At 35.9% G+C, this 25,927-nt stretch overlaps 1 protein-coding gene across 9 annotated transcripts in view; it reads left to right on the forward strand.

Moving 5' to 3' along the window:
• The window catches only part of PIEZO2 (piezo type mechanosensitive ion channel component 2), a 533,986-nt gene that overhangs the window by 78,446 nt on the left and 429,613 nt on the right, over nt 1-25,927 (forward strand). For all 9 annotated transcript variants that reach the window (XM_072604214.1, XM_072604221.1, XM_072604219.1 and 6 more), the window contains exon 2: nt 9,952-10,047. In XM_072604214.1, the coding sequence (XP_072460315.1) occupies nt 9,952-10,047 (96 nt within the window). The remainder of the gene's footprint in view (nt 1-9,951; nt 10,048-25,927) is intronic.

Genomic DNA, 25,927 nt, shown 5'->3' on the forward strand with positions numbered 1-25,927 from the left:
AAGGAGCACTTGATGGGGAGAAATGAAAGTATATTAAGTTACCTGCCCTAAAGGGACTTAGCTGGGATTTCTTAATTCTCCATTTTGTGCCTGCTTTGGAGTTATTTATGATGTCCTTTAACTTCTCATAAGAGTAAATGTGGTATCCATTGAGTAATCATATAATGGAGCAATTCATTGGAAAGCATATATTAAAACTTTCTAAATAGGAGAACTTAGGTATGCCATGCTGAGGCTTAGAAATAAGTTTCAGTCTTGAGTTTTAAAGTGAAATCCATTTTTTAAAAGAATAAAATTTGAACTTTTGGTTTCAGTCATATCTTTTCTTCCTTGAGAAGGTCATATATAGTCAATTATTCTCTGCAGTAAGGAAAATGGTTTAAGTGGAGCCATTTATTCCCCAACTCTTCCTGGATCACTAAATGCAAAACATTATAAATATTAAGAAAAATACTTATTTCTTCAGAGAAACTCAGTTCTCTTTTTAAATTTTAAACATTGTTCTTGTTAGCAATGCCTTTCTCTTCTTGTCAGACATCCCTTTATCTTTTCCAGCTTGGAGTACTGCAATTAACTCTATGTGTGATGAGAAACAGTAAAGTCTATGTGTGACTATGAAAGCAGAGCATGTATTTTCAGACTCAGATATTGTCTTGGCTAATCTTACTTAGCTGCCTTTTTCCCTTTACTATTTTTTAATATTAGAGTGACTAAGTATACTTATGTATATGATTGTAACTTTTTGTTTTATATCACTTTTATTTCCAAATATATTCCTCTAACCTACCCAGAGCATATGTGTGTATACCTATTTATGTACATATATGCATATACACACCTACCATACAATATACATACACAACATATATATACATATATATATACACACATGTACATGTATACATATACATACTATATATATATACATATATATTCAAGGAGAGAGCATGGTGCAGTAGACAGGGTGCTGAATTTGGAATCAGAAGACTTGGCTTCACTTATTTTTTCACTTTCTTTCATTCCTTTCACTTATTCCTGATGTGACCTTGCAAAAGTGACAACCTCTTTAAGCCTCAGTTTCCTCCTCTGTAAAAGGAAGCAGTTAGACAAGCTGATCTTTACTTCTCCATTCCACTCCCAAACCTGTGGTCCTATAAGTCCAAAATTAAAGACAACACATAGAAGGGAAAAGTAGAAACTTAATGAGATATACTGAGAAGAAAAGGCTGATTTCAAGGTACTATTGATTTAGGTGTTGATTTGAAAGCAGAAATCTTCTCACTATAGCCAATGATCTGTTTCTAATTAGTTTTGTTGCCTTTAGTGGTATAAAACCTAGACCCTTTTAAATGAGCTGATTTTGCTTTCTGAAAAAGGTGTGCCTCTTCTGCCAGCAGTAACAACTGTATGTTAGCTCCATATGTTGCTTGACTTAAGCTTGTAAAGATGCTCCCCAGGAAGACTGTCAGGAGAGATTTGCCAAGGACTTCAGCTTTGTACTGAAGCCAAAGGACAGTCAATTTGTCGTCTCGTCCCCCCTGCTGACTGAGTGCCTTGTGGGCAACATTTCTGCAACAGAAGGTTTCTAATGAGTTCAGCTACAGCTGTTGAATGAAACTGAGAGCAGAACTGAGATCCTCAAAGAAGATTCGTGAACCAGATCACCAGGCTATGTAATCAATTTTTCAGCTGTAGAGGTTGTTCAACAAGACACAACTGTCAGGCAGCTTTGTAGGCTGAAGACAGAAGAAATATGACTTCATTACTGCTGGCTGAATTGATTTCTCTTCATGCTAATGCACACATCAGTCCAGAGAGGCTGTTGCCAAGAATAATATGTAATATACTAAAGCCTACAGTAAAAGCTTACAAAAAAAATCTATTTTTCCTAAGTTCTTGAAAGAAGGAAACCATGGCAGGCAGTAAATTAATTCTGTTACTCAAAAGCCATTGCTGCTGGGAAAATATTCCCATAAAGCCAATGTGAGCAGCACTCCTTGATACCTACCATTACCTGGCACCCTTTCCCAATGGCTGCCTCTGGTTACTTATGGATAACCAAGCCTCATAGTTGGGGAGAGAAAAGGAACACAGTGGCTGCTCTGACTTTTGAAAGGGAGAATGTCATTTATTCCCAGATCTGTGACCCAGGTCTAGCACAGCAGACTCTCATTGGATTGAATGAGATTCAAGCATGCTACCATGGAGAATTAAATCTCAAAATTAGGAATCTCATAAAGTTCTGGCACTGATAATTTAACTGTAGTAGGAGATCTTACTGTCAGTGATGTAGTCAGCATTTCTTTTTGGCTTTCCAGAGAGGAGCAATGCTTTGTTAAACATAAAAATCAAAAAGCAACAAATAAATTATTAATTAGAATGATGGTCATGCCAACCTTTCTTAGGTTTTCATGGTCAAATTGTTCTATCTTGAGAACAGAAGCTTTACTTGGGGTAAGATATAGTGAAGGAGAAGGCAAGATAGTTTTTTTTTTTAATATTAAAGAAAATTTCAAGTAAATTTTGACTGGGAAAAATAAATCAAAAGCCCAATAAGTTGGCTTAAACAGAAGATTGAAAGAGATTGAGTTTTCTTGATTAATTACTCTTATTTTGGAATCAATTAGGATTAAGTGAGTTGCCTAGGGTCACAGGGCTAGTAAGTATCTGAGGTCAAATTTGAATTCAGGTCCTTCTGACTTCAGGGTCCATGCTCTCTCCCTTGAGCACCTAACTGCCCTTTGATTAATTACTCTTTAAAATCCTCTTTTTCAACCAAGAGGGATAATATTCAAATATTAAAAAGTTTTGCTAAGTTTTAAAAATGCAGCTTAATTGTAAGATTTGGTTTAGCATTCTACAAGAACAACTATATGGATGACTTATACTCAAAGCAACCAATAAAGCCCCAAGGTTTCTTCCAAGATAAACTTAAGGGTTAAAGCTTCTTCATTCATCACACCCCACCTTCAGCACCCCTTCCCTTGAAATGACTTCCAATGTATCTTTGTATTAACTTCTACATGTACATGTTGTAATCTCCTTGAGGACAGGGGTTTTTAGTTTTTAGTTTTGTATCCCCACCACCTAGCACAGCGCCTCCCACATAGCAGGTGCACACTCAATACTTGCTCTTCATGTGATTATTGGTGGAAAGGGAAGAATTTTCATAATCTTTATCCATAGGTTATATGCTCTGTAAGGCAACTAATTACATTTAGATTTCAGAGGAAGGTTGAGATTTGCAGAATTGGGCAATATATATTTAAAAGGAAACCTTTATAGACCCGATGCTTTAAAACTCTGTTATTCCTCTTTCCAAATCCATCAAGATTATTTTTGGGGTTCCAGAAAATAGAAAATAAGAATCTCTCAGACTCATATCCACATTAACAACTACATTTATAGACAGCTGTCCTATAACTGAGTTATTTTGTGATAAACTAAACACCACGCAGAGAAAAAAATGGGCCACACACATAAAATTTATGAAACCTAATTTGGCTTATTGTTTTTGTAGCCAGTAAAGGACTTTGGACAAGCTGAGGTAAGATAAAATGCCCCACAAATCTGGTCCTGTTTTCAACTGTATCTCTCCCAGCTTTTTGATATTTGATATTCTTTTGAAACAAGTTAAAGGTCTTTTTCAGATGAGACATACCAAATATAAATATGTAACAAAACTTCTTGGCAACTTAAACAATAGTGAGAAAAGTTGATTTGAACTACTTTTCTTTACAAATTTTTAAAAAAATGTGAGGAAACATTTGGAACAGGAACTGTGACCCTCACATATCTACGGTGGGCGTTGAGGTTAGAGGGTAAGGGAAAAGGGAAGAGAAGTATTTGTCTGGCTTTTGTTCTGACAGTTCTCATATATTTGAGACATTTGAGATTTCAGCGGATGTAAAACACAAGACAATATAATGAAGGGAAGAGTACTGTACAAATAGACAATGAAATATATGACTTAGGAGGGCCTTCCTGTGTCTAATTCCAATGACATCCTTTGTTCCTTAATAGGAATCTGCATTAGCTTTTAAAAATATCCTCTTTTTTTCACTTGATCATTGTAAATGAAGAGCAACTGTTTCTTTTAGCTATTTTTCACTTGTATTTCAATAAAAGTTCGTGATATACCCTCTAGCAAGTTGAAAATTGCACCAGAATTTTGCACACTGAGAGGCTTTCTCTTCAAAAAGCAATTGACCTCTCTAGAGTGCACAAGTACAGAATATTTAAAAATACGATATAGAAACACTGAATTGACAGAACTCTTTTATCACTTATTAATGAAGTTGCTCTCTCTAAGTAATGTATATCTACTGCTTGGCAACTGTTAAAATAAACAAAGACCCTTCAGGCTATTACCAATTTAGATTTTGCTCACTCAGAATGCCCTCAGTTGAAGTAGAGGCTCTCAACATTTAAGACATCATATCCCATGATGTAGCTAATGGGGCTTTTGTTTGCTACTGTGGGAGAGAAGGGGGAGGGATGAAAGAAGTCGGGAAAACTTTGCTAAAGCAAATAATTCCAAGAATATTTAACTTTAAAATCTAAAATTATAAGACTGGAAATGTAATGGGTGAAAAAATTTTAAATGTTAATAAAATGTAACATTGATCATAAGGCTGAAATAGAAAAATTGTTAAGCTCACATTGCAATAAATTTTTAAACACCCTTTTCCTTCCCTCTCTTCTTTTTCTTTCCTTCTGTATCATTTTTCTCATATTCTATAGGTCTCTACTTTTTTCTCTCTCCCTCACAATTATTCTTTCATTCTTTCCCAATACACATTTTTTTCAGGGTTAGGTACTTTCTTTTTTTTTTTCTTTTTATAATTAATTTATTTGTTTTCAGTTTTCAACAAGCACTTCCATAAGTTTTAAACTTTCTCCCCCTCCCACCCTCCTCAAGATGGCATGTAATCCAATATGGGTTCTACACGTACATTCTTATTAAACACATTTTCACATTAGTAATGTTGCATAGAAGAATGAAAACAAATGGGAGAAACCATGAAAAAACCAAACCAAACCAAAACATTAACAAAATAGAAAATAGTCTGCTTCATTCTGATTTCTGACTCTATAATTCTTTCACTGGATGTGAATGGCATTTTGCATCATGTATCCTTTGGCAATGTCTTAGGTCCTTGCATTGTTGTGAAGGGCTAAGTTTATCAGATACAGTCCTCACACACTGTGGCTATTACTATGTATAATGTTCTCCTGGTTCTGCTCATTTCACTCAGCATCAGTTTCATATAAATCTTTCCAGGTTTTCCTGAAGTCCTCCTGTTCATCATTTCTTACAGCACAAGATTATTACATTGCATTCATATATTACAACTTGTTCAGTCATTCCCCAATTGATGGGCATCCCCTTGATTTCCAGTTTGGGGCCACCGCAAAAAGAACTGCTGTAAATATTTTTGTACAAGTGGGTCCTTTTCCAATTTTTATGATCTCTTTAGGATATAGTCCTAGAAACAGTACTGCTGGGTCAAAAGGTATGCACATTTTATAGCCCTTTGGGCATAGCTCCAAATTGTTCTCCAGAATGGTTGGATCTGCTCACAGCTCCACCAGCAGTGAATTAGTGTTCCAACTCTCCCACATCTTCTCCAACATCTATCATCTTCCTGTTTTCTCATGTTAGCCGGTCTGATAGGTGTGATGTGGGAGTTGTTTTGATTTGCATCTCTCTAATAAATAGTGATTTAGAGTATTTTTTCACATGAACATAGATAGTTTTAATTTCTTTCTCTGAAAATTGCTTGTACATATCCTTTGACCATTTGTCAACCGGGGAATGACTTGTATACTTATAAATTTGACTCAGTTCTCTATATATTTTAGAAATGAGACCTTTATCACAGACACTAGTTGCAAAAATTCTTTCCCAGTTTTCTGCTTCCCTCCTAATCTTGGTTACATCAGCTTTGTTTGTGCAAAATAATTATCCATTTTGCATTTCATAATGTTTTCTATCTCTTGTTTGGTCATAAATTCCTCCATTCTCCACAAATCTGACAAATAAACGATTCCTTACTCCCCTAATTTGTTTATAGTATTAGCCTTTACACCTAGATCATGTACCTATTTGGACATTATTCTGGTATATGGTGTCAGGCATTAGTTTATGCCCAGTTTCCACCACATTATTTTCCAGTTTTCCCAGAAGTTTTGCCAAAGAGTGAGTTCTTATCCCAGAAGCTGGGGTCCTTGGGTTTATCAAACATTAGACTGTTATAATTATTGACTACTATCCCTTGTGTACCTAACCTATTCCACTGATATATCCTTTTATTTCTTAGCCAGTACCAAGTGGTTTTGATGATTTCTGCTTTATAATACAATTTAAGTTCTAGTATGGCTGGGCCCCCTTCCCTACTGTTTCTTTTCATTAATTCTCTTGATATTCTGGACTTTTGTTATTCCAGATGAATTCCGATATTATTTTTTCTAGCTTTGTAAAATAATTTTGGTAGTTTTTTTTTGGAATGACACTGAATATGTAAATTAATTTATGTATAATTATCATTTTTATTATATTAGCTCAGCCTACCTACGAGCAACTAACGTTTTCCAATTATTTAGATCTGACTTTATTTGTGCGAAAAATGTTTTGTAATTGTGCTCATATAGTCCCTGAGTTTGTTTTGGCATTTAGACTCCCAGATATTTTATAGCTTTCAATGGGATTTCTCTTTCTATCTCTTGCTATTGGGCTTTGTTAGTAATATATAGAAATGCTGATGATTTATGTGGGTTTATTTTGTATCCTGCAACTTTGTCAAAGTTGTTTATTCTTTCAAGTCATTTTAATTCTTCCTTGCAACATGACTAATGTGAAAATGTGTTTAATAAGAATATATGTGTAGAACCCATATAAGATTGCATGTTGTCTTAGGGAGAGAGGCAGGGGGAGGGAGGGGAAGAAAATCTAAAAGTTATGAAAGTGATTGTAGAAAACTGAAAACAAATAAATTAATAAAAAATAAAAATTGTGGGATGGTTACAGCTTTTATAACACATAACTAAATGCAATCACAAAAAGTTCAAATAAATTGTTAGCTCCAAAAATTGGGAAATTGACAAAAGTAAAGACATTGACAATGATTATTCCTATTTTTCAAAAAAGGTAACCTAAAGCAAAAGACATTTCCTCGCAATTCTAAGGAAACAGAAAATAGACTTTGTTTAAAGCAAACTCATTTATAAGCTCATTTATAAAACATTACAAAAATGGGTGATGGAAAATGATGAATTAATTACTTAATCTTAGAAAAGAGAGAAAAGCAATTGAGAAGAAATGAACTTGCAAAGAACTTGGACTGAAATCCAGCTTAGTTAATCATCCCAACTATTATTCCAAATTGAAACTGATGAAGAGACAGAGAGACAGAGAGAGAGAATATGAGAGAACTAATCTAAAGTGGAATAGTCCTGCTATTATTGCTATAAACATCCCTTTTCATTGATTGGCAAAGATGATCAAAACACCACATTTAAACTTCATGGTAATTCAAAAGATGGAGTTGAGAAAAAGGGCTGAATCTCACCAAAGAAATCAAGAAAAAGAAATCTGTGTAAAATATTTGTTTTAAAGATAAATTATAAACAGAAAAATTTCACAGGCATGGAAATGGCCAAACAAACTCCCTAAAATATGACTGAGAGGACTCCATCCTGTCAATAAAATTAAATAACCCAGCTCTGTATTTGTGTGAGCCATCCACTATGTTGGGCATTCACTCCTTCATCTTTATCGTCTAGAAGCCATATCATTCTTCAAGGCTCAGTTTAAGTATTATCTCCCTTCTAAATGCTTTCTTTAATCATTTCCCGTATATAAGAATTAAGTTTTCTCTTCTTAAATCATCACACATTGCTTTGTATGTGTATATGCTGTATATTCCAGTAGGATAGAAATACCTTGGGGTCAGGATCTAATTGTTTTGAACTGTTCCTAGAACAATGCTTTGTACATATCAGTCATTTAAAATAAATAAATATGAATTGAATTTCTTTTCACTATACTTTTTCCATAAAAATGATCTTTAAATGATTGTAATGCATCTTCCATGAGACCTTCTAAAGTAGACTCCACTCTTATAACTTATATATATGAAAAGTCTGACATCCCTTGTGTCTTTTTATTGATTATATAAAAAATAATTTGATGTGGTAGAACAAAAAAGAAACATTGTACTCAGATGAGGTGTTTTTCACACAGACATTAAAATCATACAAAATTTTTTGACAAACATCACTATAGAAATATTAAACAAATATTGCCATGCAGTAGCATGGAAAATAGGCAGATTTAGAATTATCTAAGGTTCATTCCACTTACTTTTATCAGAAGATTTAAGACAAAAGTCCAAATTAAAGATTCTCTATTGATGATGAGTTTGTCCGAATGCTTTTATTTTTTATATGAGAGCAATCTAATTCTATCAGAACCCAAAGCACTATTAAATTTCCTTGGTGATTTCCCCAACAATGAAAAGAAAATGGTATAACCACTCTCTCCAGGAGGAAAAGTGATTGAAAAATGGAGTAGGGAGGGAATAGGCATTTATTAAGGACCTACTATGTGTCAGATACTGTGCTAAGAGCTTACAAATATCTCATCTGATGAGAACAAATTCATACTAGGGCATTGCAGATTGTTGTACAGTGCATTTATTTAGACCATCATTAATGTTTACTGGAAAAGGAATTCAGAGTGAAAATGATCTGGCTTAGAAGTGAGGAGGAGGATATTGTGTTAATCTCTTTTGGGGAAATTGCATAGTGTTTTCAATGATACCAAATTGCTCACAACCATAAAATCCTATTCTTCTAACATCAGTATTGTCCTGGCTTTGTTAATTATAGAACAGCATACTCTTAGGAAAGTAAAAATTACAAATTATTTGAAGGGAAAAGGAGAGATACTTGCTAGGTATAAGTAGACTTCATTTTGCTTACAACTTGTATAAGAAACGTGGTATATATGTCAAGTTAAAGTATTAATGTAGTTACAATTACATGTAAAAGATAGATAATTTGAAGTGTTCATTGGTACCCCCAAAGATATTAACAGAAGGGCAGGAATTTTTTTTCCACTTCATCGGTTGGATTGTGTTGTGGAAGTTACATGGAAAGATATGAACAAAAATTGAGTCAGGTGAAAAGTGTGAGCATGTTGTGATCTGCATTAGTGAAAAGAGTAAGCACTCTACTGAAATCAGTACCTTTCCCAAGAAAACCACAAATAGGATTGTAAAAGTCTGAAATGACTGGGAAACAAATTTATTGTTTCTATGTTGTCTCCCCCTTTAGACCCCTTGAGGCAGGAACTCTCTTTTACCTTTCTTTATATCTCTAGTGCTTAGCAGTGCCTGGCATGTAGTTAGCATTTAATAGATGATAATTACTTGATTGATTTATTATTATTTTTATTATTATTATCCTTCAGAGCCAATATCAAGTGCTATCTCACATATGAAGCCTGACTTGATCACTTCTCCTATGACCCATATCTCTCAATTTCTACAGTACTTTTTAGGAATCACATAATTTAGCATTTAATCTTCTCTTGGATTTCTAATACTGCATATAAGAAATAAACTTTAGTTAGCTGAATTAAATTTTCTTGAATTGTTTAGTCATCATTCCTTTTGGTTTAGTCTTACCCTACTCCACCTCCAACTCATTTGTAATCTTCTGGAGGGCAAAGTTGATCTCTTGCAGTTCTTTCATATTCTCCACTATATAAAATATAAAGTAAGCCCCAATTCAGTAAATACTTGTCCACTGCTACTTCTGTTTAATTAGTAATGCACCTTGAGTGGGTAATAGCTTGCACCATTCACCTCACATCCTGTTGGATTCTCCATTACTTAAAATGGTTTAACTAATACAGTTTTCCCTCTTTCTTCTTTTCAAATACAGCTTGCGCTTTCCGGTACAATGGGCTTTCATTTGTCTACCTCATTTACCTCTTGCTCATTCCTCTGTTTTCAGAACCCACCAGAACAACAATGCAAGGTAAGATATTTTACAATTTCATCCCTTAGAGTGACTTGAAGGCAATAAGGAACATAATGTGATCATTCCTGTCTCAGCATCCTAGGTTGGCTTCCTCCAATGAGAGCAGAGCTCTTTAAGGACCCACTAGGTGCTAGCCATGCCAACAGCTGAGATCAGCAGTGCCAGATGGTTCTTGTTCATGGTGCATGTGTTTGTCACTTACATAGCCATTCTCACCATATAATCTCCCTATTATGCTCCTATTAGCAGGCCTGGCACGATGCTGGGAATGCTTTGGCTAGTTAAGATTAATTGAAAGCATTGTCAATAAAATGATATTGATGATGTGACAATATTGGCAGGCACATTGGCCTATTGAACTGAAAACTTCATGCTGGAGAGGGGATAACAGATTCCAGAACATGATTAGAGTGTAGTAGTCTCAAAATGCATCATGCCTGGAGTCAGAGACTTTCTGACTCATGCCACTATTCTGCTGAGTGGCTTGAGTGAATTTCAGCTTATCCACATCTCAACTTAGTATTATACTATCTTCTTTCAGTGAGCATGTTCTAAAAATTAATTAGTAAAGGCACAGTTTGGGACAGTGGTGAAATTTCTTGCAAGGTACATTTATGAAAAATCTAGATTACCTCTTTCTCATCTAAGAAGTATTAATAACATAAATAATATAAATATATATTAATATATTATATTATATTATATATTGTCATATATTATATTAATTATTATATTAATATATTATATTATAATAAAATAATGTAAATAATAATATAAAATATTAATAATAATATATAATAATGTAATATAATAAGAAGAAGTATTGTAAAGATCATTTATTGAAAGGGAAAGATAGCTTATTCAATTGTTAGTCTCACTGAACCACAGAAGTTTGGGGTGTGTGAAGGTCAGGCTGACCCAATCCTTTTTGAGCAACTTGTCCCTTAAGTAGTAAACATTTTGGAGAAGAAGTAATATCCTTCATTATAGTACAGACTACCACATGATGAATTCTCTTCTCCCTCACCTTTCAACGGGTGGCACTGGACTGACAGCTTGCATTATGATCACTGATTTTAAATTTTCTGTCTAAAAGTGACAACTGCAGATGCTATGCTTATTTTCCTGTTGCAAGAATCTAAAGCAATTTGATTCAACTAAGTTATAAGCATATTACTCAGCAGTATGCATAATATTCATGAATATGTATGGTAGGGATGAGAATATGAAAGTCTAAACAAATCATCATTGAATGAATGATACCTACACTGCATGAAGAAGCATCTCTGGGTCCCCACTTACAAAGACCATCCCAACATAAAGTCATTATGATGCTAGTCTAAAAATGAATCAGTTAAACAAAGTATAATGACCTTTGAACACTCAGCATAAAGAAACAGACTCTATGGTAAGGAGAGCCTGCCAAAACATACCAGTATGGGGCTACCCCCAGCTCTACAGGAAGCTATAACTACTATTCTCCAATGACATTCCTAGGGTTCTGATAAAGCACGTAATGGGCAAATGGATATTTTTGTAGATTGATCAACATTTTTCCTAGATAGATACAAGCAAGCTGGATGAATGTATAACCTGGGGGTCTTGTTGAATTTTAGTTTGCATATTTACCATGGAATTATGAGAGAGTCAGGAATCCTATTGCTTAATTTGCAAATGTTTCCATGCGTTGTGTTAACACAGCAAAAGGAATTTCATAATGATATCAATAATAATAGTTGAAGTTTATGTGATGATTTTAGACAGATCTATGATTTCACTGGTACAGGGTAACTCCCAGATAAACTCCCTCTACCATTGGAGATCAGCTCCTACTCTGAAGCTTATAGTCTTAGAGAATTGCCTGGGATATTGAGAGATTGTAACTTGCCCTCTCCCCAGCCCCCAGTATCTCAGCCATTATATAAAGGTAGAGTTGGGTAAGAGGCTGGGAGGACACTTGAGTCTCTTGTATTACTGACTCCTAAAGTAGCTCTCTAAAGTACAGAAAGCACTAGGCTACTAGGTCTGGAATCCTGTCAATATCCTCAGATCTGATAAATACATTGAGTAAGCTGCATCTCAGCTGCTTAGTAATGAGAATGCACTTAGTACAACTTGAGACAGCTGGTGGGACAGAAGATGAAGTGTTTAAGAAGGTCTGAGTTCAAATTCAGTCTTAGATACTTATTAGCTATAAACCTGGGCATATCACTTAAATTTCTGTTTGCCTCAATTTCCTCTATTGTAACACCAGAATAACAATAGCACCTATTCCAATGGGTTTTTTTTTTTTTGTTTTGTTTTTTGGTGGGGATGAATGAGTTAATATATTTGTTAAGTGCTTAGCACAGTGCCTGGTACATAGTGGTGCAGAGAGCCTGGAATAAATACTAAACATGTATTTCCCTCCCTCTCTTTCCCACCTGAGGTCACCAGGCCATGTTGGCTCAATAAATTAATGTTTTCAAAGAGTTTTGCAAATACTGTTTCATTTAATCCTCATGACTTCCCTGTGACATAAGTACTAACAGTATTATCATCCCCATTTTACAGATGAGGGCCCTGAAATTCATAAAGATTAAGGAATCTGCCCATGTTTATGCAACCAGTAAGTGTTAGAAAGGTGAGATTCAAGCCTAGGTATCTTCTGATTCTAACTCTAACTCTCTTTTCTCCCCTCTACTTCTTCTATTGTCACGTTCCCTAGGTAACTAAGGAAGCAATATTGGGGTCCTCACTGTAACACTCTGGGTTTTGTAAGAACACTGTGTGAAAGGAAAATCCTATTTTTATCTCTCACTTCTCCCACTGTGAAAATTCTAGAAAGACTACTTATCAATGCCTCCACTTCTCATCATTCAACTTCTTGCAACTTGGTTTCTGTTCCTAGTATTTATAGAAATTGCTTTCTCCAAGTTAGTTTTTAAATGGCAAACTTGATAATCTCTCCTCAGCCCTTTCTTTCTTGAACTATCTATAGCATTTGACTCTGCTCATCACCCCTGCCTCCTAGGTAGTCTATTTCCTATCTCTTCCACAACACTGTCCTTTCCTGGTTTCCTTCTACTTGTCTAACTACTCCTTTGAGGTCACTTTTGCAGGTGTATTGTCTTCCTTGCATTCTTCTGAGACTGTCCCTTGAATTTCTATTCTCAGCCCTTCTTTTCTCTCTCTACACTCACTTTTAGACATTTAATCTACACCAATGACTTCAATAATTATTTCTATACCAACAACCTCCAAATCTATGTTCCAGCTTCACTCTGTTCCCAGAGCTTCAACTGTCTAATGGACATTTTTACCTGATATTTCACTGTTATTTCAAACTTAACATTAGTAAAAACTGAACACATCATCTTACTAAATAGCATCCCTCAATTTCCCTACTTCTTCTGATAGTGGTACCCACCCAACCTTCCCAATCATTGATTGAAATCTCAACTATCTTTGACTCTTTCATCTCTTTTATTCTCTACATCCAATCAGTGGCTAAGATCTGTTGATGCTACTTTCATAAAGTTTCTATATTCATCCCTTCTCCTTATTCCTAAGCTAATTCTTCACTGGATCTTGCCTTTCATGGATAATAACCTCCTAACTTGTCTCTTCTCCCCAAGGCATATTTTGCAGAGATGCCAAAATTATCTTCCAAATTTGTGGCTGTTACCCCTCTATGCAAAACTTTCAGGGGGCTCCCTCTTGTTCATAAGGGAAAAAAAATTTGAAAGTCAGCCTAGAATTTAATGATCATTCTCTGACCTCATTTTTTTCAGATTTATTATAGAAATTATTTATTTTCAGTTTTTAATATTCACTTGCATATGATTTTGAATTCCAAATTTTCTCCCCATCTCTCCCTTTCCTCCACCCTAAGCCAGAATGTACCCCAACAACTCCTTTCACAAATCTGGGCTCTCTTCTATCACCCCCCTTCTCCCATTCTCCTCCCCTCTATTTTCCTGTAAGGCAAGATAGATTTCTATACCCCATTGCCTGTACGTCTTATTTTCCAGTTATATGCAAAACAACTTTTAACATTCATTTTTAAAGCTTTTAATTTCATATTCTCTGCCTTCTTCCCTTTCCCACCCACCCTCATTGAGAAAGCAAGCAATTTGATATAGGTCATACATATGTAGCCTTGGAAAACACTTCCATAACAGCTACGTTGTGAAAAACTAACCACATTTCCCTCTATCCTGTCCCACCCTCCATTTATTCCATTCTCTCCCCTGACCTGTCCCCCCACAATAGTGTTTGCTTCTGATTGCTCCTTCCCCCAATCTGCCATCCCTTCTGTTATTCTCCCTATCCTATCCCCTTCCCCCCACCTTCCTGCAGGCTAAGATTGATTTACATATCCAATTGAGTGTGTGTTATTCCCTCCCTAAGCCAAATCCATAAGTTTCATTAATTCCCCATCACTTCCCCCTTTCCCTCCATTATAAAAGCCCTTGCTTGCTTCTTTTCTGTGAGATAATTTATTACATTCTACCTCTCCCTTTTTCTTTCTCCCAGTACATTGCTCTCAACACTTAATTTTATTTTTTAGGTATTCTGCCTTCATATTCAGCTCACCCCATGCCCTCTGTCTCTCTCCCTTTCTCTCTCTCTGTCTTTCTGTCCTTCTCTCTCTCTGTGTATTTGCATGTATGTGTATGTATATGAATATATTTGTATGTACATGAATGTATGTACACACATATACATACATACACATATATGATGTACATACACACATGTAACGGTGTGTACATATTGCATATATATGTGTGTGTATGTGGATAGATGGATGGATAGATAGATAGATAGATAGATAGGTAGATAGATAGACAGATATTCTCTCTAACTACCCTAATACTGAGAAAGGTCTCATGAGTTACAAATATTATCTTTTCATGTAGGAATGTAAACAGTTCAACTTTAATGAGTTCCACATAGCTTCTCTTTCCTGTTTACCTTTTCATGTCTCTCTTGATTCTTGTATTTGAAAATCAAATTTTCTATTCAGCTTTGGTCTTTTCAACAAGAATGCTTGGAAGTCCCTATTTCATTGAATTTCCATTTTTTTGCTTGAAGTATTATATTCAGTTTTTCTGGGTCAGTAATTCTTTGTTTTAATTCTAGCTCCTTTGAGCTCTGGAATATCATATTTCAAACCCTCTGATCCCTTAATGTAGAAGTTGCTAAACCCTGTGTTATCCTGATTGTGTATCCACACAAGTATCAAGTATCCACAATACTTTAATTGTTTCTTTCTGGCTGCTTGTAATATTTTTTCCTTGACTTGGGAACTCTGGAATTTGGCTACAATATTCCTAGGAGTTTTCCTTTCAGGAAGTTGATTGGTGAATTCTTACCATTTCTATTTTACCCTCTGGTTCTAGAACATCAGGGCAGTTTTCCTTGATAATTTCTTGAAAGATGATGTCTAGGCTCTTTTTTTGATCATGGTTTTCAGGTAGACCAATGACTTTTAAATTATCTCTCCTGGATTTATTTTCTAGGTCAGTGGTTTTTCCAATGAGATATTTCACATTGTCTTCTATTTTTTTTCCTTTTTTTTTGTTTTGTTTCTTGATTTCTCATAAAGTCATTAGCTTCCATTTGCTCCATTCTAATTTGGAAAGAATTATTTTCTTCAGTGAGTTTTTGGAACTCCTTTTCCATTTGGCATTTTTTAAGTCATTCTTCTCCTCATTGGATTTTTTTATTTCTTTTGGGTTAGTCTATTTTTAAAAGTATTATTTTCTTCAGCATTTGGGGGGTGGAGTCTCCATTAGCAAGCTGTTGACTCATTTTTTTTCATGATTTTCTTGCATTGCTCTCATTTCTCTTCCCAATTTTTCCTGTACTTCTCTTAACTTGATTTTCAAAATCCTTTTTGAGCTCTTCCATGGCCTGAGACCATTTCATATTTTTCTTGGAAGCTTTAGATGTAGGAGCCTTGACCTTGCTGTCTTCTTCCAATTATATGTTCTGATCTTCCTCATCCACATAGACATAAGAAAATATCTTTTCACCAAGAAAGTAACCTCTTATAGCCTTATCTTTTTCCCCTGTTTGGTCACTTTCTCAACCAATTACTTGACTTTTGAGCTCTTTGTTAAGTAGAAGTTGTACTGCACTAAGTTTCAGGGGTTTTGTGAAGCTGTTTTCAAAGATATCTTTAGGGACCTATAAATTCTCAGCTCTTCCAAAGTGATATGATCAAAGGAGAGGTACTCCTCTCCTGCCCTGCACTCTGGTCTGTGAGCAACCATAAGCACTCTTTTCTGCCCTGGAACTGCAAGTACGATTCCCTCTCCATAGCTGCCACCATCTCTGTCACGCCAGTGCTCCTCCTTGCCCCAGGACCACCACCCAGTACTGCAACCCAAATCAGCTGCTTGATTCCCTCACTGTCTGTAGGCTGAGAGTTCCAGCCACTGTGGCAATGGCTACTGCCACCATGGGGCTGGGGCTGGGGCTGGGGCTGGGGCTGGACCACGACCACATTCCTCTCACCCATGTGAGAAAACTTTCCCACTGACCTTTGAAGCTGTCTTTGATATTTGTGGGGTGAGAAGTACGGATACTGCTGCAGCTGCTATTGATTCAGCACCATAACACCTGCTCCAGTCCCATACTGGGCTATGTGCTCCACTCCGAGCTCAGTGCACTAGATCTTTCCTGTTGGCCTTCCAGATTGTCTTGTGCTGGAAATCTGTTTCACTCTGTCATTTTGTGACTTCTGTTGCTCTAGAATTTGTTTAGAGTCATTTTTTGGGTTTTGGGGCAGAACTCAAGCAGGACCCTGCTTCTACTCTGCCATCTTGGTTCCTTCCCCTCTGACCTCATTTTTCAACCCCATTTCACACTTCTCTCTTTTTTGCATACTGTGTTCCATTCAAACTAGACTACTAATTGTTCCCTAGCCTCACTGACAAAATCATGGATTCTGAGAGATGGAAGGGACTTCAAAGGTCAAACGGTACCTGAATTCCCTCTATAGTATCTCTAATGTGAGATTATCCAGCCTTTACTTAATGACCTTCAGTGAAAAAGGAACAGACAATTACACAACCTTGTGAGACAATCAATTACACTTTGGGATCATTATAATTGATATGATAATAATTATAATTTATATGATAATATATCAACAAAATAATAATAAAAATAATCACAAATATTTATATAATGATTTCAGACTTTTTCCCTCTTATCTAGCCTCAACTTTCTCACATCACTAAGTTTTGCTGTCCAGAGCCAAGCAGAACATGTTTAAACCTTGTTCCATATAGCAGCCCTTTGAAAACTTAGATACCTGTCATTCCTTCCCCCCAGTCATATGTTTTCCACATTAAAGAGCCACAGTTCCTTCAACAGATCATCCTATGTTATGGTCTCCAATATCTTCACCTCAATTCCCTTTCTTTTCTACATGCACTACAATTTATGAAAGTTTTTCCTAAAATTTGATGCCTAGAAATGAATAGAATTGTGATTTCAGGAAAAAGTCCAATGGGATTTTCATTGCCCTTATTTTAGACTCAATTCACTTAATGTAGGCTAAGGGAGAGTTTATGATTATTGTGTCACACAAGTTGATTCATACTGAGCTTGAAGTTCACTTGCAAAGTTGATTTTTTGAACCCAAGCATAGGGTTTTGCCTCCCTCCCCTGGACTCTCAAATTTTATCTCTTTAGATTTAGCCAATTAATTTAGCCTATTGAGAACTTTTTTAGACACTCATTCTTAACATCCAAAATGTTAGCCATCACTTTTATCTTTGTGCTGTCTGCCAACGAGATAAGCAGGCTATATGTGGCAATGGAAATCACTGATGATAATGTTAGGAGGGTGTGGGACAAAAGACAATTCCTTGGGTAACAGCTCAAGTTGACTTTGACCCATTAATAATCCTTCTTTGAGTTTCAGAGCTACCCTTCAGCAAATTTTAGAAATCAGACTGAATTCTATGAATGGTTTAAAGGAGCTATTTTGGAGCCTTCACTGGTATCACATCTCTATCATTTTCACAAATAGATAAGAGATTTTGTTAAATTCTATGTTGAAATTTAGGTATATTGTTTACTTACGTAGTTACACTGTCCAAAAATGATTTGGGGGTTAATTTGGCATGAGCTGTTCTGAATGTAGTTATGTTAGTTATTGGTCAGTATTACTTCCTCTTCTAAATGCCCCTTTGATAGTATATTCTAGAATTTTTCAAGAAATTAGTCAGGACCATTAAAAATGTGGCTCTTCACTCATTCTGCAGCTCCACTCCATTCTTTGTACTTTCTAAAATCTGTAATGGTGATTCAGCAATCATAGTCAGTACTTCTGTACCCCAGGACATAGTTAATCCAAGCTTGATGACTAGATCTTACTGAAGATTAGTACTGTCTTACTGTCTCCTCACTAATCATGGGTTGCTATTCTTAATCACTTTTGTTTTATCCTTTCCAATCTAAAGATCATTTTCTTTGTTAGAGAAAAAGAAGCAAAACAACAATTTACTTTTAAACAGAGGGATATTGATTGAAGGGCTCTACCCATCTCCCTTGTAGAAGAAGGGGATCATAGCTTCATGACCTGATTAATGTCTGGAAAAGAGTGTATAGCTCATTCATCTTTAATTATAAATAACAATTTCCTTCCAGGAAACCTCAGGGACTTTGGGGACCAGAAAGTCTAGATGGAATATCAGATCAGTCAGAAAGACAAGACCCTCCTATTCCTACCCAAGATGGTATAAGGGGGAAAAAAGATCACAAATACAATTGACTAGTATGTCTTTTTTAAGAATAAACAATTTTATACAGGTTCCATGTTTTTTTAGATTTTTTCTGTTTATTTTTTAAAATTTATTTATTTGTTTTCAGTTTTCAACAATCACTTCTATAAGTTTTAAATTTTCTCCCCCCTCCCTCACTTCCCTCCTCAAGATGGCATGCAATCGTATATGGGCTCTACACATGCATTCTTCTTAAACAGATTTTCACATTAGTCATGTTGCATACAAGAATTAAAATGAATGGGAGAAAGCATGAGTAAAATCTAAACAAAGCCAAACATAAGAAAGAGAAAATAGTACGCTTCATTCTGCATTCCAACTCCATAGTTCTTTCTCTGGATGTGGACAACATTTTGCAAAATGAGTCCTTTGGAAATGTTTTTGGAAGGCTCAATTTTTAAAGATTATTTTTCCTTTGAATTCTACCTTTTCTTTAATTCTAAAGTCAGTTGAATGGATACATTCCCCTGTTTCAGACATGGTTTCCTATACCACTGTGACAATCCCCATCTGCAGCCCTTTTATCAAACTAAGCAGCCTTCTGCTCCCAGCCTCAGCCATTAGAGTGCTATTACTACTATGCTTTGGCAAGGGCCCACCACTAACAGGCCCACAAATTTATGCTCAGGTGCACAAGGGTCCTATGTTGCCAGTAAAAACAGAAGTGCAAAATAAAATCAAAAGTATCAAAGCCAATCCTCCCTACGTAAGGAAATCACCTCAGAGTTAAACTGCCAGTCCATTTTATTACAGAACATTACAAGGACAATGTGAAAACAAGACGCAAATAAATATACAGATGTTGCTGTGCTAAAGGTGACAGCTGTGAGAAAAGAAAAGGAAACACTCATGTCCCTTTCACACTTGTATTCTGACACCATGTTGTTTTTACTTTTTCCTGCCTTTTCAGAGCCAAGATAGAGAATGACAATTACTATAAGCATTTTTAAAAAAACACCTAGAGAGGGGGGACTCTGAACAAAGATATTTGAAGGTTCTACTTTGGGTATCGTACCTTTTGGGAGATTTTAGAAATTAGACTGAATTCTAAGGAAGTTTTAAAGGTGATATTTTGAAGCACTGCTCTGGTTTTATTTCAGGGCCTGATGCCATTTTTGGTGGTGAGTCAGTGCAGTGTAAAGCAGGCATTTACTAAGAACTATCCCACTTTCCAGAAGAAGTTAAGTATCCAATCCATTTGGGGGAGCATAGAGTTGGAGGAGGAGGGAAAAGGAAGAGGAAGGAGAGAGAGGACCAGGAAGATAAAGAGGGAGAAGGAAGGAAGGAAAGGAAGGAAGGAAGGAAGGAAGGAAGGAAGGAAGGAAGGAAGGAAGGAAGGAAGGAAGAAAGGAAGGAAGGAAGAAAGGAAGGAAGGAAGGAAGAACAATGCAAAGAAAACTATTGCATATAATGTTTTAAGGTTTACAAAGTGATTCCTCACAGTAAATTATTCCTGATGAATAATAGACAAGCTACAATTTTTACTTTTTGTACATGCTAGACACATAGTCCAATAAGACAAGATGTGAAAAGACCTGGGAGAACATAACTTCACCACTGAATCTAAGAGTGACATTATTTAAGGGTCTGAAGAGGCCTTTAAGTTCAATTTATCTTTTGTTCCTGGAATCAGTAGTATTTTCATGTACCATGGGATAGTTCGAAAGTCAAATATTTTAAGCCACTGTATTTCCTGGGACCAAACAGTTGTCTGTGGTTCTACTGAATATTTTAGCAGAAAAATACTTTGAGTGATGGTTCTCCTCTTCCCATACAGGTGGTGGAGGGGTGATTCTTGCAAGAATTTTATCACAGAACTTAACACTGATTTTTAGCATGAATTTTATCTTAAAATTCTGTGTTTAGAATTTGTATGATAGCTGAAAAGTGTGGACTAAAGCATATAGTCACAGAATAACAGAGTTGAGAAATTAGATATGGAACTTCCCACTTGATTCAGAAATTCCACCTTCAATAGCCCTATTGGATCAATAGTAAGCTTTTGATTAAATATTTGTGGTGACAATAAACTCACTGTCTTTTTGCAGTAGCCAGACTTACTCTTAGACAGCTATATTATCACAAATATTCAGAGCTGAAAGAGACTTTGCCATTTATCTAGTCTAACACTTATTTTATCAATGGTTGAATTGAGGTCTGGAGAGTTTCTGTGACTTACAGTGTGCTGTAGCAGAATGACCATTCCTCTTAGAATCAGAGAATCTGAATTCAAGTCCTGACACTGATGATTGTTACCTATATGAGATCACAGAAGAATCAGCTCATCTTCTGAAAAGAATTATGGAAATTGAGTGAACTACAGTGAATCCCTCTTGTTACTCAATTCTAGTTCTAGCTCAGTTCCCTTTCTGTTCAATTATGGGTCTAGTCTAATTTCTGTTTTGTGAGAAAACTTTATTCAATTAGGGAAAATGTGAGAAAACTCTATTACATTGTTTGAACCTAGCCTTGCATGGCTGGGAAGCTGGACCACCTCTACCTGTTGCTTAGAGAAACTGAAAATCTAGGGTTATACTGACCAGAAACCCAGTTGGATGTGAAGACAGATGCAAGAAGATTTCTCACAATTATGTATCTTAAGCAGCCTTTTTCTAGTCAATCAGTCACTGTTTCCTTGTTCCTTTGATTGAATATAGACGCTTGGGGAGTAGGAGGACACTTCATTTTCTGATTTCAGGGAATTCTATCTGTTCACTTTCTCTCCTCCCAACTCTTGAAACTCACTCATCCCCCTACCAACCTTGAAACCCCTAATCTTTCCTCCAATTAGAAATCAGATTATCTATTCCTGTATCCTGCTTTATATCTTGTTAATATTTGCTTTTAATGCACTAAAACCTTTCTCCCCCTGTATTCAGGGTCCAATGCCAAGCTGAGGAGATCTGTTCCCAATTTGGTATGCATTTGCATGCATTGCTTAATAAACTGATATGCTTCGAGGCTCAAACCTTTGTTTCCTCAGTTATTTCAGATTGTACCTATCACACTCCCCAAGCCAGTTTTCTTCAAAATGTAGATAATAATGTTTGTTATGACCAATCTCACAGTATTATTAGGAGGGAAATATTATAGAGACCTTAAAACACTTAACAAGTATGAACTTGTTATTGTTTAAAGTTAAACAATGAATTTGTATCATAAAAGGGGCTTAAAACCCTGTTATTTTGATTTCTACCAAGTCTTCCTCTTGCTCTTCCGCAGCTTATAGTCTCAAAGAATGATCTAGAAAACTGAGTAACTTACCCAATATACAGACATTTGTATATGTGTATATGCAGGTATTTGCATCACATTGGGCAAATACTTTGTGTATGTATATGTGTGTGTGCGTAATATATGTATTTATCACTGAGATGGGGCTTGACTAGGGTTCCTGATTTGAAGTCATCTGTCTAGTCACTATACTATGCTGTTTTATGCTTTGCATATGCTATTTCATTTTATCTTCACCACAATATTATAACATAATAGATACATTTTATAAACAAAGAAAAGTGAGGCTTAAAATTAGGTGATCCATCATTCAAGGTCATAGAACTTATAAAAGCAGAGCTCAGGTCCTCTGAATCTCCACACAAAGCTCTTTCCATCATGCAGTAACACCTTCTGGGTTCCCTTTCTGTGTGTAAAGTGTCAGTGTTTAACTCATTTTGAAAAATAGTTATTAAGCACACACTGTGTACTAGGTACCATGCTAAATGCTGGGGACACAAAAAGAGACAGCCCCTCCCCTCAAGGAGGTTACAGTCTAATGGGGGAGACAACATGCAAGCAAATATGTATGAAACAATGTATATACAGGATAAATAGGAAACCATTAATGGGGGGAAGATTCTAGAATAAAGAGGGTTAAGGAAGGCTTCCTGAAGAAGGCGAAATTTTAGTTGAGACTTTAAGGATGCCAGGCAGATCAGTAGGGGGAATTGAGGAGGGAGAGTGTTTCAGATATGCGGGGCAGCTAGAGAAAGTATCCAGAGCTGAGAAATGTAGTGACTTGTTCAGGGAATAGCCAGGAGGCTAGCATCACTGGATTGAAAAGTGTGATCAGGAGTAAAGTATAAGATTTGAAAGATAGAAGAGGAATCGGTTGTGAAGAATTTTGAATGCCAAACAGAGCATTTTGTCTTTGTTCCTGGAGGCAACAGAAAGTCACTGGAGTTGAGAGAGAGAGACAGAGAGAGAGAGAGAGAGAGAGAGAGAGAGAGAGAGAGAGAGAGAGAGAGAGAGAGAGAGAGAGAGAGAGAGAGAGAGAGTATGTACTTGTGATGATGATAATGAGTCCTTTGTTTTAGGAAAATCATTTTAGTGGCTGAATGGAGGATGGGTTGGAGTGGGGAGAGATTTGAGTCAGGCAGATTCACTGGTAAACTATTGCTATAGTCCAAGCATGAGTTGATGAGGACTCATAATTGAACGATGGTACTGTCATAAGAGAGAACTGGATATATTCCAGAAATGTTACAAAGGTGAAATTGATATGCCTTGGCAACAGCTTGGAAATTGGGGGTGAGGAGGTCAGTGAGAGATAGTGAGGAATCCAGGATGACTCCTAGATTGTGAACCTGAGGCACTGGGAGGATGGTGTTGTCTTCTACAGTAATAGAGAAGGTAGGAGGTAGTGAGGATTTAGGGGGGGAATGAATGAGTTCCTTTTTTTGGACATATTGAGTTTAAAACACCTAATAGACATATAGTCTGGGATATCTAAAAGGCAGCTGGAGATGCAAGATTAAGGTCAGTAGAGAGGTTAGGATAAGTAGACTTGAAAATCAACATAGAGGTGGTAATGAAATTCTTGGGAGCTGAGGAGATCACCAAGTGAAGCAATGGAGAGAGATGAGAAGAAAACTCAGGACAGAACCCTGAGGGGTACATACAGTTAGAGTGTCCCTCAGAAAATGTGGTATCATAGAACTGTACACAAAAGAAGCAACTAGTTACCACGACAGATAGTGAGCTTGATTTTCATTTAACAAAGGTAGTTGACAGACTTACAAACTGAAATCAAGTTCTGGCTTGCTAACTGGGTGACCCAAGCCAAGTCACTTTACCTCTTTCAACCTTAGTTTCCTTATCTATAAACAGGGATGACAATAGCACCTATCTCGCATGGTTGCTTTGAGAATCAAACAGGATAATATATGCAAAATGCCTTGAAAACCTTAAAGTGCCATGTAAATTCTATTATTATTCGAGACATAGTTGGACTATATAAGAATATTGGGTTTGGTGGTGTGAAACATAAAGGTGGTGAAGGCAAAACAAACAAACAAAACAAAACAACACAGGGAGATTGGATTGTAGATGAAAAAAGGGGGCTAGGTAAGGGTAAAATTTGGATAAGATCGCATTGATTGTCCCTGGGTTTTGTATATATTTCCAAACTTTGAGCCAGGATAGACTTGTTAGATTTGCATTCTGGGATCCTGATAACTTTTCTTGATACCCCCCTAGGGCTATCACATCCTAGGGCCAAGGCCTTAAATCCCAAATTTCTGATCTACTGTAACAGTTTATTAAATGTAACCATCTCCTGAGATAGAAACTCCTAGAATAATAGCCCATGTAATTTTCTCTCCTTTGTTTTACTGGGGTCATTCTGGGTGAGCCATTAAAGAAATTTAGACAACGGTTAAAAATGTTTGATGTTTTAACATGCAGCTCTAGATTTTCTCTATTTAAATCTGCAGGGCTGCAGAAAAGAAAATTCATCCCCTCTTGCTAATTTTTTTAATAGTTAGGAGTATCCTCCATTAAATTTGTTAACTAAGGCATAACTAACTCCTGATGGCTAAAGTATTTCATATTAATGAAGTATTAATTTCTGAAATCATACAACCTTTCATCGATAAAGAGTGATGTAAATGAGGTAGCATATTATACAACACTTCAGAATCATACATTGTTTGGGTGAGAAAGTTAGTATTCAAATTCATGGAACATAAAAAAGCACTCTAAAACTACCAATGGATTCTATCTGCAACCCTCCCCCGCCCCCCAATTAATTATATTGAAGTTTGGGCTTAAGATTAACCATGAGTTTTGAAAGTTTATTATTTCCCTATGAATGTCTATATTTAAAGCTGACTACTAGAAAATTTATCTCCATGCATTCCTTAGTCACATTGTGATCAAACACAGCATTCTCTTGTTACTTCTAGTATCACACTGGAACAAATTAAGATATCAATAAGAGTCAAAGTGGGCTTTTTTCCTTTTGTACTTCCATCAACATCTAACATTAGCTGATAATTATGCTTATGCAATATTTTCTTGGATTTAGTCCATATTCTCTACCAGTATTCTTCACTCTGTTTCCTATTCAGCAAAAAAGGAATCACAACAGAACTATACATTTTTACCAAGTTATCAACTATTTTAGATTTTGCTTTAGAATTTTTCCAAAGGGAATTATTTCTTAAGTCTACTTTGTCTTGCCCTGAACACAGATACTCCATAAATAGAATTTGTGGACTGTCTTAGTTTCTTATCTATCAGTTTCATGGGCAGTAGTAGCAATGGTTTTTCTAAAATATTTTCAGATATTTCTATAAAGGGGAATTCATTTGATATTTTTCTCCTTCTTATTCTTAATTAAGCGTGGATTAAACCTCATAGCCTATGAGGCTACATTTTCAACTCTAAGATTTTATGGTTTTAGGTAGGATCATACAGCATCTGTTTGGGGGCAACTAGAACTGAGAATTGGTATGAGGCAAGGGATTTGGTGAGCTTTGGTGATCATTATGAGCTAGTGATAATTATGATCTTTGATTAATTATATAACTTTGGTGATAATTATGACCTGGTGAGCAAGTAATCTTTTTTTAATTATATGCCAATGTTGCCCTAGAATATAAAAGTATAGAAAGAAATAGTAAACTGCCTGACTTTGATTGATGAAACACCTGTGGACCATGTCAAAAGTTACATAGAAAATTAATGTATCTTCCATTTATGAAGTTTATATTTTATATTCCTAGAACATAAGGAGCTCAATTTTTATTTTTATTTGGGGTTTGGGGGGACTCTTTTATGAGTCACTGAAGTCCCAGAATAAAGAGAAAAAT

Source organism: Notamacropus eugenii, chromosome 4, assembly GCF_028372415.1.
Source record: "Notamacropus eugenii isolate mMacEug1 chromosome 4, mMacEug1.pri_v2, whole genome shotgun sequence".
Lineage (NCBI taxonomy): Eukaryota > Metazoa > Chordata > Mammalia > Diprotodontia > Macropodidae > Notamacropus > Notamacropus eugenii.